The sequence below is a fragment of the Nelumbo lutea genome, chromosome 2, assembly GCF_056320005.1.
Source record: "Nelumbo lutea isolate HS-2025 chromosome 2, American lotus-T2T, whole genome shotgun sequence".
NCBI lineage: Eukaryota > Viridiplantae > Streptophyta > Magnoliopsida > Proteales > Nelumbonaceae > Nelumbo > Nelumbo lutea.
In genome coordinates this window covers 16,569,674-16,583,825 of record NC_142685.1, presented here as the reverse complement: position 1 = coordinate 16,583,825, position 14,152 = coordinate 16,569,674, and the positions used below count along the sequence as shown (strand labels likewise).

General features: G+C 45.0%; 1 protein-coding gene across 1 annotated transcript; it reads right to left on the bottom strand.

Annotated features, from left to right (window-relative positions):
• Positions 1-12,091: 12,091 nt before the first annotated feature.
• On the bottom strand, positions 12,092-13,888 carry LOC148868849 (L-type lectin-domain containing receptor kinase VIII.2-like). Its single transcript, XM_088973654.1, has one exon. The coding sequence runs from the start codon at positions 13,376-13,378 to the stop codon at positions 12,299-12,301; it is 1,080 nt and encodes a 359-aa protein (XP_088829780.1). The 5' UTR covers positions 13,379-13,888; the 3' UTR covers positions 12,092-12,298.
• Between the last annotated feature and the right edge of the window lie 264 nt (positions 13,889-14,152).

Here is a 14,152-nt window from a genome sequence, read left to right as displayed (position 1 = left end):
GAAGCCAAAGAGTGTAGACTCCGATCGATGATGGCTTCTGATTTGGTGGCTATCACCATTCACCAACGCTTCTGCCGTAACGGGTGAAACTCCTTTTACACTCTAGCTCCTCTCTTCATTTCTGCCGTAATGGGTGAAACTTCTCTACACTCTAGCTCCTCTCTTCATTATCTCATCTCCATCTCCCCTTATCACTATATTTCTTCGTCCCCCCGAGACAATTTTACACTCAAAGCTCCCATCTCAATGGTACAATCATAGAGATAACCCATTCCATCTTTTGTTTTTACATGAATCGATGTGATTTGTATTATACCTTACAAATTTGCATTCTTGCCAAATGGAATTTCACCCTGTTTTTGTTCAATTCTTATTCTTACATTCTAAAATGGACAAGAATGGGCAAAAATAGGTAGAATGAGAAAATATTGCTATGAACCAAATACTATTTTCCTAAAATGAATTCTTTTCACATCGAGAAGTGTCCCATGTTGCTCATTTTCATTCTTTAAAGAAAAAAAAACTATACCGGTATTCATAAACCGCAGCCTAGGTCCCCAAAATTGTTGGCATAAATGTTTTCAAACAGTACTTTTGTAAAAGTATTTTCGTAAAGTACTTTCATTAAAAAAAGTACTTATATAGAAGTGCTTTTGTAAAAGTACTACCATAAAAGTGCTTTTATAAAAGTACTTTTGTAAAAATGCTTTCATAAATATACTTTTGTAAAAGTGATTTAGTAAAAGTACTTTTATAAAAGTGCTTTAATGTAAAAGTATTTTTGTGAATGCGCTTTCATAAAAGTACTTTACTTTCACAAAAATACTTTTCATAAATTTACTTTTATAAAAGTGCTTTGTGAAAGTGCTTTCATGTAAAAGTACTTTTATTAAAGTGCTTTCGTAAAAGTACTTTTGTAAAAGTGCTTTCACAAAAGTAAACATCTATGGACTATGGTAGCACTTTTGTAGTCAAAGTTTCCTCAAAATGAAAATGAGTAACATGGGGCATGATTATTTTTCATGTTGTAGACTACTCAATTTTTGTGCTAAGAAACTGATGAATGATGATTTGACCCAACCTATGAAACGGTGACACGTAGACGCTGACTTAGCATGAGCGACAACCTAGCATTGAAGCCCGGAGCGACCAAGTGACGGGCCCACGAAGCAGTCTGCTATGTTACAGCTCACAAGGGGAGGAGTCCGCTATGAGGTGAACTTCGGGCTCTCTGTACTATCTTTGAAGAGATACTCTGAGGCAACTGTAGCTCGCGAGCTAAAGTTATTAGCTCGCCCAAGCTCCCTAGCAGACAAGTCATTCCGAGGATCAATTCCACTAAGGGTAATCCTGGAGTGTTTCAAGCTCGCCACAAAATAGCTCACGAACGACCGCACTAGTGCTCTCCAGGAAGCTTCCGACTAACAGACCGTACCGGTTAGACTGCGCCATATCTTCTACTGATGGTGTAGTCCTAGTCCTTTCGACAGTCTGCATCCACGTCTCTCAGCAGGCAAAGGCATGCCTGCCACTTTGGAAACGTGTAACTCACCCGGGCGAGGTGTACGCCACAACGGCCACCTGCGCAACCCTGGCAGGTATCGGCTGCGGCAGGAGCCCAGTGGCGGTTATGCCCGACCTAGTGTGAGTGTCCCTATAAAAGTCCTCAGGGTAGAAGAGAAGCTCCTTCCTGAATCTTTGACCCCGTGAACATAGTGGTAACGCGCTATCCTCACTCTTAGCCCTTCGTCCTTCTCTCGCTTCTACCGAGTACTAACTTAAGCATCGGAGTGTCCCCACCAGGTAGCCCCCCAAGGGATTCTTCTTATTCTTCCATGTCTCTGGTGTCTTTGAGGAGCCACACGAGTGCCAGATAGGAGTGACTGGATTGTGCTGCATCATTTGGCGCCGTCTATGGGAAACACTTCAAAAGGCCTTTCTCCCTAAGATTTCGCAGTTCGGTTCTTCCTTGAAACAATCCGACGCTCATGGCTTTCTCTAGCAATGCCGGACGAAGCGCGGAAATGGATAAATCTAGGGAACAACCCCAGCTTCCTACTGTCTGTATCGGACAGTTCACCGTCCCCCTCTCAGTGGACGAGATCCCCAGCTTGAATGTGTCTCTCACAGTGGCACTTGTCATCGCCCCGCTCCCCGCTACAGTTGGAGCGACGTTCGCCGAACATTCGGTTGTGCCTCCAGCGGCCAGCCTGCACCAACTTTAGGACTTGATGCAGTGCATGCAGGCCATGCAGGCCCAAATGCAACAGTTCCAGCAACTTCAGCTCTATCAACAACACATACTGCACCAGGTCTCCCAATATCAATATCAACAACAGTTCCCTCAGCTGCCTCAACCTCAACTTCAGCAGCCGCAGTACCCGCCTTGGCACCCAGCCTCACAGCAAGCTAAGTCTTGTCGCTAGGACGAGCACCTTGTTGGCCAAGGAGAGGCCCCCCAGAACCCCCTAAAAATCCAGGCCTCCCCCCGCGGCAGACGAGAGAGATCGGCTACCCCGGTCTCACCGCGGGTGGACAGGTCGGGAAGACTCCAGCTCGCCAGGTCTACATCACCTCAGTAGTCAAAGTTTGAAACCCCGATCCTTGAAAACCAGTTCGAGATCTTAGCAACAGACTCCAAGCAAGACCCCTCTATCTGCAACCATCACTAGTAGGCCAGGCTACTTCCTGCGCAAACCATTACGAGCAACACAGAGGTGAGTAGCACAAATGCCGAGCCCACCAAGAAGCAGAGACACCGCCATCGAGCTCGCCGATCTATCACCCACGATTTGCTCGAGCTCATGGGCAAAGAAGAGGTAAGCTCGGCCGAAGTCAAAGCTCCCCTCCTCTTGGTTCCATCCCCCTATCTTCCGAACTCCTGGCAGTCCCAATGCCCAAAGACTTCAAGCTCCCCCCTCTTGACAAGTATGATGGGTCGTTTGACCCGAATGATCATGTAGATGCCTTTCAGTCACAGATGCACCTGGTGAGAGCCAGTGAGTCGTGCATGTGCATAGCCTTCTCCGCTACTTTTAGAGGAGCAGCCCACACGTGGTACCGGAATTTGGCACCCGGGTTGATAAGAAGTTGGGCGCAGTTTGCGCAAACCTTCACGTCTCACTTCATTACTAGCAAACGATGTCCGCGAACTAAAAAAGTCTCATCATCATAGTGCAGAGAGAGGGAGAATCCATTCGAAGTTATATCTAGCCGTTCAACGATGCCTGTATGTAGATACCACGCCTGGACCCCCCCATACGCCTTGCAGCAGCTAAGAAGGGTGTGACACATAGAGAGTTTAAATGGCACATGGTCGTCAACCAATCAGCGACCATAACCAAGTTCCTGAAGCTTGCGGATAGGTTCATAGCGACCGAAGAGGAGATCAACCAAAAGGGTGAGGGCACGCCCGAAAAAAGGAAGGGGGAAGGAGAGCTTTCCAGTCAAGGGGACAACCAAAAGAAAAAGGACACAACTCGGGGGGCAAAGCCGGGTCAGTCTTTCCGACCCCCTATGGCGGATCGAGCTGATTACACCCCACTGAACGCAAAGCTGGCTGAAATTTTGATGGCAATCAAGGACGCACGGTACGTGAAGTGGCCACCTCGTCTGAGAGGGAATCCCAATGAAAGAAATAAGAAATTGTATTGTAGTTTTCACAAAGATCACAATCACAGTACCGAGAGTTGTAAAAACCTCCGCGACGAGATAGAGGAGCTCATCCGTCGTGGATATCTAAGAAACTTTGTGCAGAATAATAATAATAGTAATAAAACAGGTCGTCAAGGGGAGCACGGTAAGGATGCCCCCGAGTCCAGCAGCAGGCCAGCCGAACAACTGCAGAGGCAACCTCCGGAGGAGAGGCCAGTTTGGGGGACCATCCACATGATAGTGGGAGGTTCGATTTTTGCGGGTTGCACTTCAGCAGCAGCTCGGGCATCGGTTCGCGATGCCACCCGGGAGGAGTAGAACCCCCCAAAGCGGCTGAGGACAAAAGAGCCAATTTTCTTCATAGAAGATGACGCGCGAGTGGTCCACTACCCCCACGGCGATGCGCTCGTAAAAAAGCTAAGAATCAACGACTTCGAGGTCAGGCGTGTACTCGTTGATTCAGGCAGCTCAGCCGACATCATCTTCAAAGATGCATTTGACCAGCTCCAGTTGCAGAGAGGCGACCTGAAGCCCGCAGAAACTCCTTTGGTGGCTTCAGCGGAGAAGAAGTCCAGCCCCTTGGGAAAATAACAGTACCTGTGGAACTCGGCACGTGGCCTTGTGTAGTTAGATTCAAGCACGATTTCCTAGTGGTTGCGACCCCCTCCCCTTACAATGCCATATTAGGTCGGCCGATCACCCATGTCCTACGGGCAGTGGTCTCCACTTACCATTTGGCTATGAAGTTTCCAACCGACTTCAGTGTCGGGGTAGCGTAGGGTGACCGACTTGAATCCCGTAAGTGCTACGTCGCCGCCCTGAAGGGAAAAAGCAAGGTAGTCGATGACTTCGAGCTGGAGCGGCCTATGGAGCAAGGCGAAGAACAAGCCGCGCCTACAGAAGAAACAATCACGGTTTCGACCTCAGTAGCGGACCCAGCTTGAATGTTTCAGATCAGCGCTTCTGCCCAAGAACCTCTACGGTCAAAACTGATAAGTTTTTTCAAAATTTAGATATTTTTGCATGGTCCGCGGCAGAGATGCCCGGTATAGACCCAGAACTTATAACTCACAAACAGAACACTGATCCTGTAGTTAGGCCCGGATCCGGTCAAGCTCACCCTGGAGCTTCTGGTTGGCAGCCCGCTGGTTGAGGGCGTAGACGCAATGGATGCGTGTCTGGAGAGCCATGGCATGGATGGTGGAATTCACCTGCCGACGGAAAAGAAGATCAGAGGACATCAGAAAAGGGCAAAACAAGAGAGAAAAAGGGAAAAGGGTCACTTACTACCATGCAATGGGTGGAGGCAAACACGAAGAGGTCCCTGGGCTCCATGTTTCCCCACTGAGCGACCTCGTCATTAGTGATCACCTTCTGGCTTCTCCGGTGAGCCACCAGATAATCATTCACCCCCTCCCAGTTTCCCACTAGGAACTCGGGGTAAGGACGGGGCTGGAGAGGATTACAGGGAGCCTCCCTTGATTGAGGGAGCTCGTTTCCCCTAGGGTTAATCCCACTACCCCCCTCAGCTGGGGGCATTGGAACCTCGGGCGGAGGAGAGGGTAGAACTAGCTCGGCAGACACGAACTCAGTACTTCCCGAAGGAGGGGTCTGGTCGGGGCGTGTCCTCTTCGCATGGCGCCTCTGGCTGCCCGAGAGAAGGCGGTGCAAATCGGCACTAGACATGATGGCTGCCAAAAGACCACAAGATATTAGTCCAACAAGAACAAAATACATGTGTATACAATATTGTCACAAGGCATTGCGCGACCTAAAAGGCCGACCTACCCGGGCTCAAACCTGCCAACACGAGCTTCTCCTCGGTCAAGTAGTCCGAGCAAAGGAAGCCTATCGACGCCCAGGATAGCATCGTTTTCCGAATTTCAGGGTCCATCTTGGCCTCGGGGTCCTGGATGATGCCCTCCAGTGGAGAAGGGCCACCCCTCGGGGTTATGGGCCACAAAGTAATCCCGCTTCCAGTCGGTAGCTCGTACAAGAGCTTATAGCCGCAGCGGGGAGAGAGGTAATAAAAGCACCTCTCCGAAGGAACCCATGAGCAGCATTCTTTATACAAAGGATAGAGACAAAAATATAAAGACCCAAAGGAAGGCAGTACTCGTAACACAGGGATATAGTCCCAACCATGTTTCGAATGGCGTCGGGATGAAGCTGGTCAATGGTGACGTTGAAGTGATTTAACACCTCTACTATCAAGGGGTGCAGGGGGAGGCGCAAGCCGGCCTCGAGTTGTTCTTGAAAGATTATTATGTCATTGGGACCATGCTCCCAAGGGAAGTTGCCAGTGGGGAGGCTGTAAACCAGGTCCCTAGGGAGGCGAAAGTAGCATATCAGAGACCTAAGTCTCTCCGCTGTCATCAAGGAAGGGCCAAAGGTATCAGGCTCCCTCCCCCTATAAGTAGACGCCATGTCACCAGGGGCCTGCCGAGCCTCCGGGATCTGCTCCCAGGCTCCCCCCAAGCTCGAGGGAGCATCATCATCCTGGCTATCGCCCCTGATATAGGTGCGGTATGGGTACCCAGACATGGCTGACAGCGATTTAGACTCAACAGAGTAGACGGAATAGAGTAAACTGAGGAACTTGGGTAGACTAGGTGAAGTGTGCGACCTCAGAATCCAAAGACAGCAAGATGGCGTGGGAGAAAATGAGGCCCGAGGGGGCCCCCTATTTATAGTCTCCACCCTTCCAGATTGACAGCCCGGATCAAAGCAGATCCAACGGCCCGCGGGCGCCCTGACCGCACGCCTTCTGAAAATCAAAGGCGATTGGCGGCACATCTTCCATAATTAAGGTAGTCGCAGCCGCACGACGTTCGGAGTTGAAGGCCACCTCAACACATTTTCATAATCCGAAAAGTTAGGAAAGTAAAAAAATCTCTTGATTCCCACAAATGCATTTAATGAGGGCAGTCAATCAAGTTTGAATTTTGGTCAAATCAGTTCATCGCACTTCATAAACTCCCCGCGCTAAGGCGGTACTCTTAGCTCGAGGAGTGGGAGGCAATTGATGAAGGATGATTTGACCCAACCTATGAAACGGTGACACGTAGACGCCAACTTAGCATGAGCGACAACCTAGCATTGAAGCCCAGAGCGACCAAGTGACGGCCCACGAAACAGTCCGCTACGTTACAGCTCATGAGGGGAGGAGTCCACCACGAGGCGAACTCCGGGCTCCCCGTGCTATCTTTGAAGAGATACTTCGAGGCAACTATAGCTTGCAAGCTAAAGTTATTGGCTCGCTTGAGCTCCCTAGCAGACAAGTCATTCCGAGGACCAATCCCACCAAGGGTAATCCTGGAGTGTTTCAAGCTCGCCACAAAATAGCTTGCGAACGAGTCGCACTAGCGCTCTCCAGGAAGCTTCCGACTGATAGACCGTACCGGTCAGACTGTGTCATATCTTCTACTGATGGCGCAGTCCCAGTCTTTTCGACAGTCTGCGTCCACGTCTCTCAGCAGGCAAAGGCGTGCCTGCCACTTTGGAAACGTGTCACTCACCCGGGCGAGGCGTACACCACAACGGCCACCTGCGTAGCCCTGGCAGGTAACGGCTGTGGCAGGAGCCCAGTGGCGGTTATGCCCGACCTAGTGTGAGTTTCCCCATAAAAGCCCTCAGGGCAGAAGAGAAACTCATTTCTGAATCTTTGACCCCGTGAACATAGTGGTAACGCGCTATCCTCACTCTTAGCCCTTCGTCTTTCTCTCGCTTCTACTGAGTACTAACTTAAGCATTGGAGTGTTCCCACCGGGTAACCTCCCAAGGGATTCTTCTTATTCTTCCTTATCTCAAGTGTCTTTAAACAACCACACGAGTGCCAACTAGGAATGACTGAATTGCGCCGCATCAGAAACTTTTTTCATTCTAAAAAAAATATGGCCCATGGCAAAAATTTTATAAGTAAACACTGATGTTATTCGTCCTTTTTATAATAAAAATATCCCTATTAATACTAAGTTTTTAATTATAAAAAGAAGATGAATCCTTAAAATAAGTAATGCCAAATGCGGCTTAATCAATATTTTGCAACTCCACTTAATGCCTATCTTTTGAAAAGGGAGAAATTGTACTATTGGAACTTTGTATCTATAATTCTTCCACTCTTTGAACAGCAGTAGATCAGTCTTGGCGTAGCAATCATGACTGGAGTTCATAAAATCTGGCTGGCTAAATTGATTATAAATTAATTGATGTAATTACCAACTTGTCCCACCCAAACATTACACAAAAAGTTAGTATAATCAGATTATTTATAGCCAGCTAATTTTTAAATCATTTTATATGGATCTATCTCCTATCAGAGTTCAAAATATCCATACACCATCATATGTTAGAAGGAACATATCAGTCTAAGGCCTGAATGGGTAAAAAACTCTAAAGGCTTGGATTTTGCATATATACGATTTAGGGAAAAATCTCTATTCTTCCTCAGGTTTTTGACAAATACTAGACTATTTTTTTTTTCTAAAAGAATACTAATCTGCCTTTTTTTTTGACAAAAAAGAGGAAATTTTCTTCAATTGATCATAAAAAAAATTACATGAAAAGATCATCTGGAGTGATGTTGTATACGTAACTGCCCCATGCATGACATATAAGCAAAAAGTTGGGCAGTTTGATTGTTTTGTCTGTTAATATGTACAAAATTTATATATAAAAGTCAGCAATAAGATGTCTCATGCTACTGCGATGTAGTTGTTCCACCCAATGTTTAGCTGGCCGATTTGTATTGACAAGGTCTATTAGTTCTGTACTATCAGAAAATATTAGAAGATGCCTGATGTTGTTGCAAATTGCAGCTTTGAGGCCCATTAGAAGCGCCCGTATTTCGGCACCGTAACTGTTGATGACCCAGCATGAACTTCTTTCTGCAATTTGTAGACCTTCAGTGGAATTCTTGATGACGAATCCTCGTCCTGTACTTCCTGTAGCTGAATTAAAAGAGTCATCAATATACATAGTGGGAGTAAGTAAGTTCCTTGTTTTGTACCATTCTGATATAATGATGTGAATGGTTGGGTTGTAAGTGAAGCTGGGTTGAATCCAATTTGAGAACCCCAATACTAATCTGCTTTGTGGTTAAAAATCACATCATGTGAAATTGAAGCTTTATTGAATATATGTGAGGTTAATACCAAAACTCGTGTCCACTAAGGGATCTACCTTCTTTTCATTTCAAAAGAAAAATCAGAGCGTCTTGTTGGTGGGTTAATGTCACCTATCAATCAATGTGGCCAACAAACTGATCATGTGGTGAAAGATCAGGCACTAAGTCTTTTGAATGGTTAACAAAAATTGGAAGGTAGTTTTCACACTTTTGGGCACTGTTTTCAAAATCGGACCGGATTGGATGGTTGGACTAGAAGAACCAGGAACTGGTTGGATTGGTTCCGTTTTTCTCTAAAACTGTTTTTTCTTTCAAAATCATTGATTTTGGTTAACAAATCGCTGAACCGACTGGTTAACCATTTGAACCATTCGAATAGTTTTGACTGTTTTTAAATTTTTTTAATTTTTATTTTTTTGTCAGAACGGGCCTGCTGTTCGGGTCGAACGATCGGACCGTTCAAATCAATAACCGGACCCCTGACTGGTTCATTTTTAAAAACCATGCTTTTGGGATGCAAAATTTGTAGGATCAGTGAGTGCAAATTAGGCAAAAAAGTATAAAATTTGCATCAACTGATAGAAATGCAAATTATAGTTACAAACAAATGATTCAAATCTAAACAGAACTGCAAACAAATAGAGCCTTTATTATAAGTGTAAAATGATTTTATGATGGATTAGCTACATTAAGAAAAAAAAAAACAAAAAATAAAGCCTAATTTTTTCTTAGGCTCAGTTTGAAAGAAGTACAAATACAAATATAGAGTGTAAAACCATCTAATTTGTATTATTTTGTATGTATTGGCATTATATATATTTGTATTTGTACTCCTTTCAAACTGAGCCTCACTAACCAATAGGAGTTGCCTCCGGGCCCAACAATTTTTGAAGTTGTTCGTAGGATCCACCGTGGGAGCATAGGCATTAACCGTTGGATCGGAATTTTTTTTTTCTGAAATCCCACGTTACCCTTTTCTTGGACAATTATATAGTGTATTTCAGCCGTAGTTGTTTGTTCAAAATGAGCGTGTAGCGGTGTAGGAATCTCGTTTTCTGAACTGAGTTTTATTGGACTTTCACTTCTCGTCACCAGTGGGAAGTGGAAAGGAGAATATGGACTGCAGGATATGATCAGAGATTGGAATTTCCCGTTCTTGGCGCCTGAATTTTTGCTTTTGTCTTTGGGGGGGAAAGTAACAGAGATTTCCATAAGCTAGCTGCCAGTCTCTCTCTTGATTTTTGTGTGAAGGAATGTTATAGTAAAACATGAAGAATATATGCAACTCTTTGTGTTCTTTTCCCAGACATTGTTTTGTGGGACTCAAGAAAAGACACGATGCTGGGCAAAGAGTGGGAGTGGATAATGCCTTGGCCCCCTTGGCAATTTGGCATTGGGTTCCACTTCCGCTTCCACTTTCACCTTACTTCTCCTTCTCTGCAAAGATGAAAATTATTACGAGTTGCACACAGTCGTCGTTTTTCTGGAGTTGCCCATGGACTCTATCTTATCAGTTATCACTGACCCATTTTCCCCTCTTCCCGTTAAAAGGGATTTACTGTTGGATATTCTTTGCTCTGCTGACTGCTGCTGTCATTCTCTCCCATCAAAACCACGAAACTTTATACTCTTGTCATTATTTTTTCTCAGTGAAAGCCATGCAGTTCTCCGGTTCTTACCCCTCCCCCCCCCCCCCCCCCCCCAAAAAAAAAAAAAAAAAAAAAAAAAATTTGGTTGGGATAATCTAGCATTTACACAAGAAAACTTACAATCGGATTCTTTGGATTGTTTCAAACATTCCGCGTCCACGCACAGCGTCTTGTTTTGTAATTGTTTCAGGGCTCAGGCATTCCGCGTCCAAGCACAGTGCTACCTTTAATGACGACTGACGAGATAGATGCATACAGTTGCCTCACGCCATGACAGATCGATTTAGATGATCCAAGCCCACATTAACGTCTACCATCCATGGAGATTGAACTGCTCCAGAAATCAGCTTGAAGAGTCGTTGTATCTTTAATACTTTTTGTCGTACGTTAACAATTACCACATTTGGGACAGAAGTTTTAATCCTACTTTTGGAAAATGCACATCCAATGGTTAATATTTAACATTCGGTCAATGGTCAACTCTAATGCTGAGAAAATTTAAGAGCTGGTCAAATCGCAGAGGTCCAGACCACACCATAGCGGGTGAGATAACTCTGAAAGGTGAAGGAAGAAACTTCCATCGTTCAACCGGTAGGCCCTTTATTCTTGAAACAAAGGACAAACAGAAGGTTAGCACTTAGCAGAAGGGAGGACCCGATTTCTTTTTCCATTTTAATATTTTTTCAAAGGAGAAGAAGATGGCCCAATTTTGTTCTATTCTCTAATTCATCTCTGGCTTTCTTCCTCTGTCACTCTCTCAAGGGGTGCTTAAGTGCTTTACTGCTTCCATTCTCGATTGTCAGATTGGAGTATACATCTAACATCCTTGCATCCACACCACATCTTGTATAAGTTTCATCTGGCAGACTGGCACCATTAGGAGCATGTGAGGGCACTTCTAATGTGCTAACTTCTAACATGGGAGGCAAATGCTTGGATCAAAATAAGTAAAACAGCAAGGTCAGTCTCAGCCATGGTAGTAGCCCCACTCTCACCATTACATGGGCATGAATATGCCTTGCATTTCAAGTCTCAAGCTTTCTGTGCAGTGATTTATTGTGAGTGGTTCATGAGAAAAATGCTCTGATCAATCTTTTGATAGCATCATCATCCAAATTCCAATGCAACCAACTTCTTAGTCGGAACACTGAGAATTTGCATTGGCGCAGAGATTTTATTACTGAACTTCACAGATATTGTAAACAAAGTCAACACATGCATACAGAAACAGTTCACATGTTGATTAATTTGGGAAAGTTTCTTGTTTGACACACAATGATATATAAGCTCCTCACACCTTCTGCCTTACATTAAGAAAAGAAAAAAATGCTTCAACTAGAAATCTTCTGAAAGCCCCTGCTTGATTTCCAACTAGAAATCCTTGTACAGTTGTTCAGTTAGCTACAAATTAATTAATTAAGGGTTTGAGTGGAGTTTCTGTTCATGTACACAAGCCTAGGATTATTCATCCCAGATGGGTTTTGAGGTAATCTGAATCCTAATTGAAGCACTTTCCTTAGAATTGTCCTTCTTAGTTCTTGTACTCAGACAACTAGGTTGCAGTAATCAAGTCAGTGAAATAGCTCTGCCTTTGTGTGTTAAAAGTGGTTACTGCAAGAATTTTGGAGCTTGGTTAGAAATAAGAGCTTCTAACATGCAAAAATAATTCCAATTTTCCCAATCAATAGTTGCATATAAAATGTTTGTCATCATTTGAGATGAAACTCAGCAGAAAAACAACTAAATTTCCATCAAGCACCATACAAAAGACACTTGAAAATTACAAATAAAAAAGAAAAAGAAAAATAAAGGAAGAGGAATTTACAACAGATGGAACATTCAATCCCCTGTGCCTCCTAAACGAACACAGCTATTTCTTATCATCTGTGGTAGCTTTTTCTCTAATTATTCTGATCTTTTCGTAACCCAACTCCACCGGGTGCTCGGGATACTCCACCGGAGCCACCGGAGGCCTGCTTGTGAAGAAATTCCACAACGCCATCACAATTAATGTTACCAATGCTCCGCAGGCAGTCCCAAAAATAACTCCAGTAAGTGTTCTGATCACACAATCTTTCTTCTTGTGGACTACTGTTACTGTCAGAGGCTTACTGGGCTCGGAATGAGCTCGAGGGTCTAATGGCTGTGAATGCATCCAGTTAGGAATCCGTCTCAACGTAAAGCTCCATGAATGAACGGTTGTGGTCTGGGAAGAATTCCCGGTTGATGAACTCAAGCCCACGAACACCTCTTCTTCCTTCCACATTTCTGCCAGATCGATTGGATAAGAAATCAATGGATCAGATGGCCTCACGTTGCCTAATTTGCCCAACCTAACTTGCAAGTATTTGGAGCTGGCGTCGTAATCAATCCACGTATGCAGTTTGTCACCACCGTTGAGCACCAAACCCAGGGAGGACACATTGCTCACAGCGACAGAGACGAGGGTATCTATGTCGATCCCCACATGGTTTCCGTTCGGATCAGCAAACTTGGCGTCCATGGAGGTGTCGAATTCAACAGCCAGAACTCGAGAGCCCAACTTCCCCAATCCCGGGGAGAGCCCAAAGGAGGTTCCGTCTAAGAATTGGGAAGGAAACCCACTTGGAAGAAGCACGAAAGCGATGCCATCGCCATTGTCAGGGGAGATAGAGAAAGAGAAATATGTAGAGAAGGACACTCCTTTTCTAGGGTTCCCTTCAACAAGCTTAATGGGTTGCTTGTACATGAGGCGTCCAGCGCTCAGAATCGACGAACGAGTAACGTTAACGGAATAACCACCATTAACAACCTCGGCATCGCCGAAGAGAGAGACTTGTGAGCCGAAAATGGGGTTTGTCTCGAATTTCTTGAGCGAAAAAGATGAGATCTGTTCGGCAGCAGTTGTCACGAAACAGAAGATAAAGAAAGCGAGGGAGAGAGGGTACCTGAGGATGGAAATTTTCTCCATTAACAGCTAGTGCGGGAGCTCGGCCTGCTTGTCTGTTCTGGTGGGGGCTAATGTCTTGTAGCTAGGGTTCTTGAGAGATGGAACAGAGGGATATTTCTTTTATTCTTTTAGGTTGTGAGGTGGGAGAAGAGGGAAAAAGAAAAGAAAAAGAAGGTTGAAGCTGGGGGTGGTATTAGCTCGAAGGACGTGAAAAATTAAATACATTTACTGGTTTCTCCAAAATCTCAGTTTCGCTGCTTGGCTGGGCTGAGAATATTGATTCTGATTTCTGAGAGAGGGAGATGGTAGTGGCCTCCAGTGGGTGGGAACTGGGAAGTGCTGAGTGCTGACAAAAGAGAATGGACCAAAGAAGGGGAAGCTCTTACCTAAAAAACGGGTGTAGTTTACTATTATTAAATTCAGAGGGAGGCCCTAATGTTATCTAACTCACGCACCATGCGTAGATGCGCCCCTCGATCTAGATGCGCACCCCGTGGTGGTTTTTGTGTTGTGTCCCCCACTCCCCGTCCCGACATGACTCGAGTTGTGTGCATATGTGTATTTACTTGTGCGGTAGGCGCGCTCGTAGGAGTAGAGAAATAGAAAATATACAGAGAATCTTTAGAAGATGGATATATTAATTTTTTATTCAGTGAAAGAATCTTTGGAAGGCTTAAACTAACGGATATTATTCAGTCCTTTTTATTACTATCATTTGGGGCGGGCGTTTACTTGCTTTATATGCACAAAAGCCTTTTTCACTAAAAAGATGCGCGTGCTTTTGTGCTCTCCCTC

Bases quoted from the DNA above. Each gene is read 5' to 3' on its own strand.
- LOC148868849 (XM_088973654.1), bottom strand. From the start codon at position 13,378: ATGGAGAAAATTTCCATCCTCAGGTACCCTCTCTCCCTCGCTTTCTTT.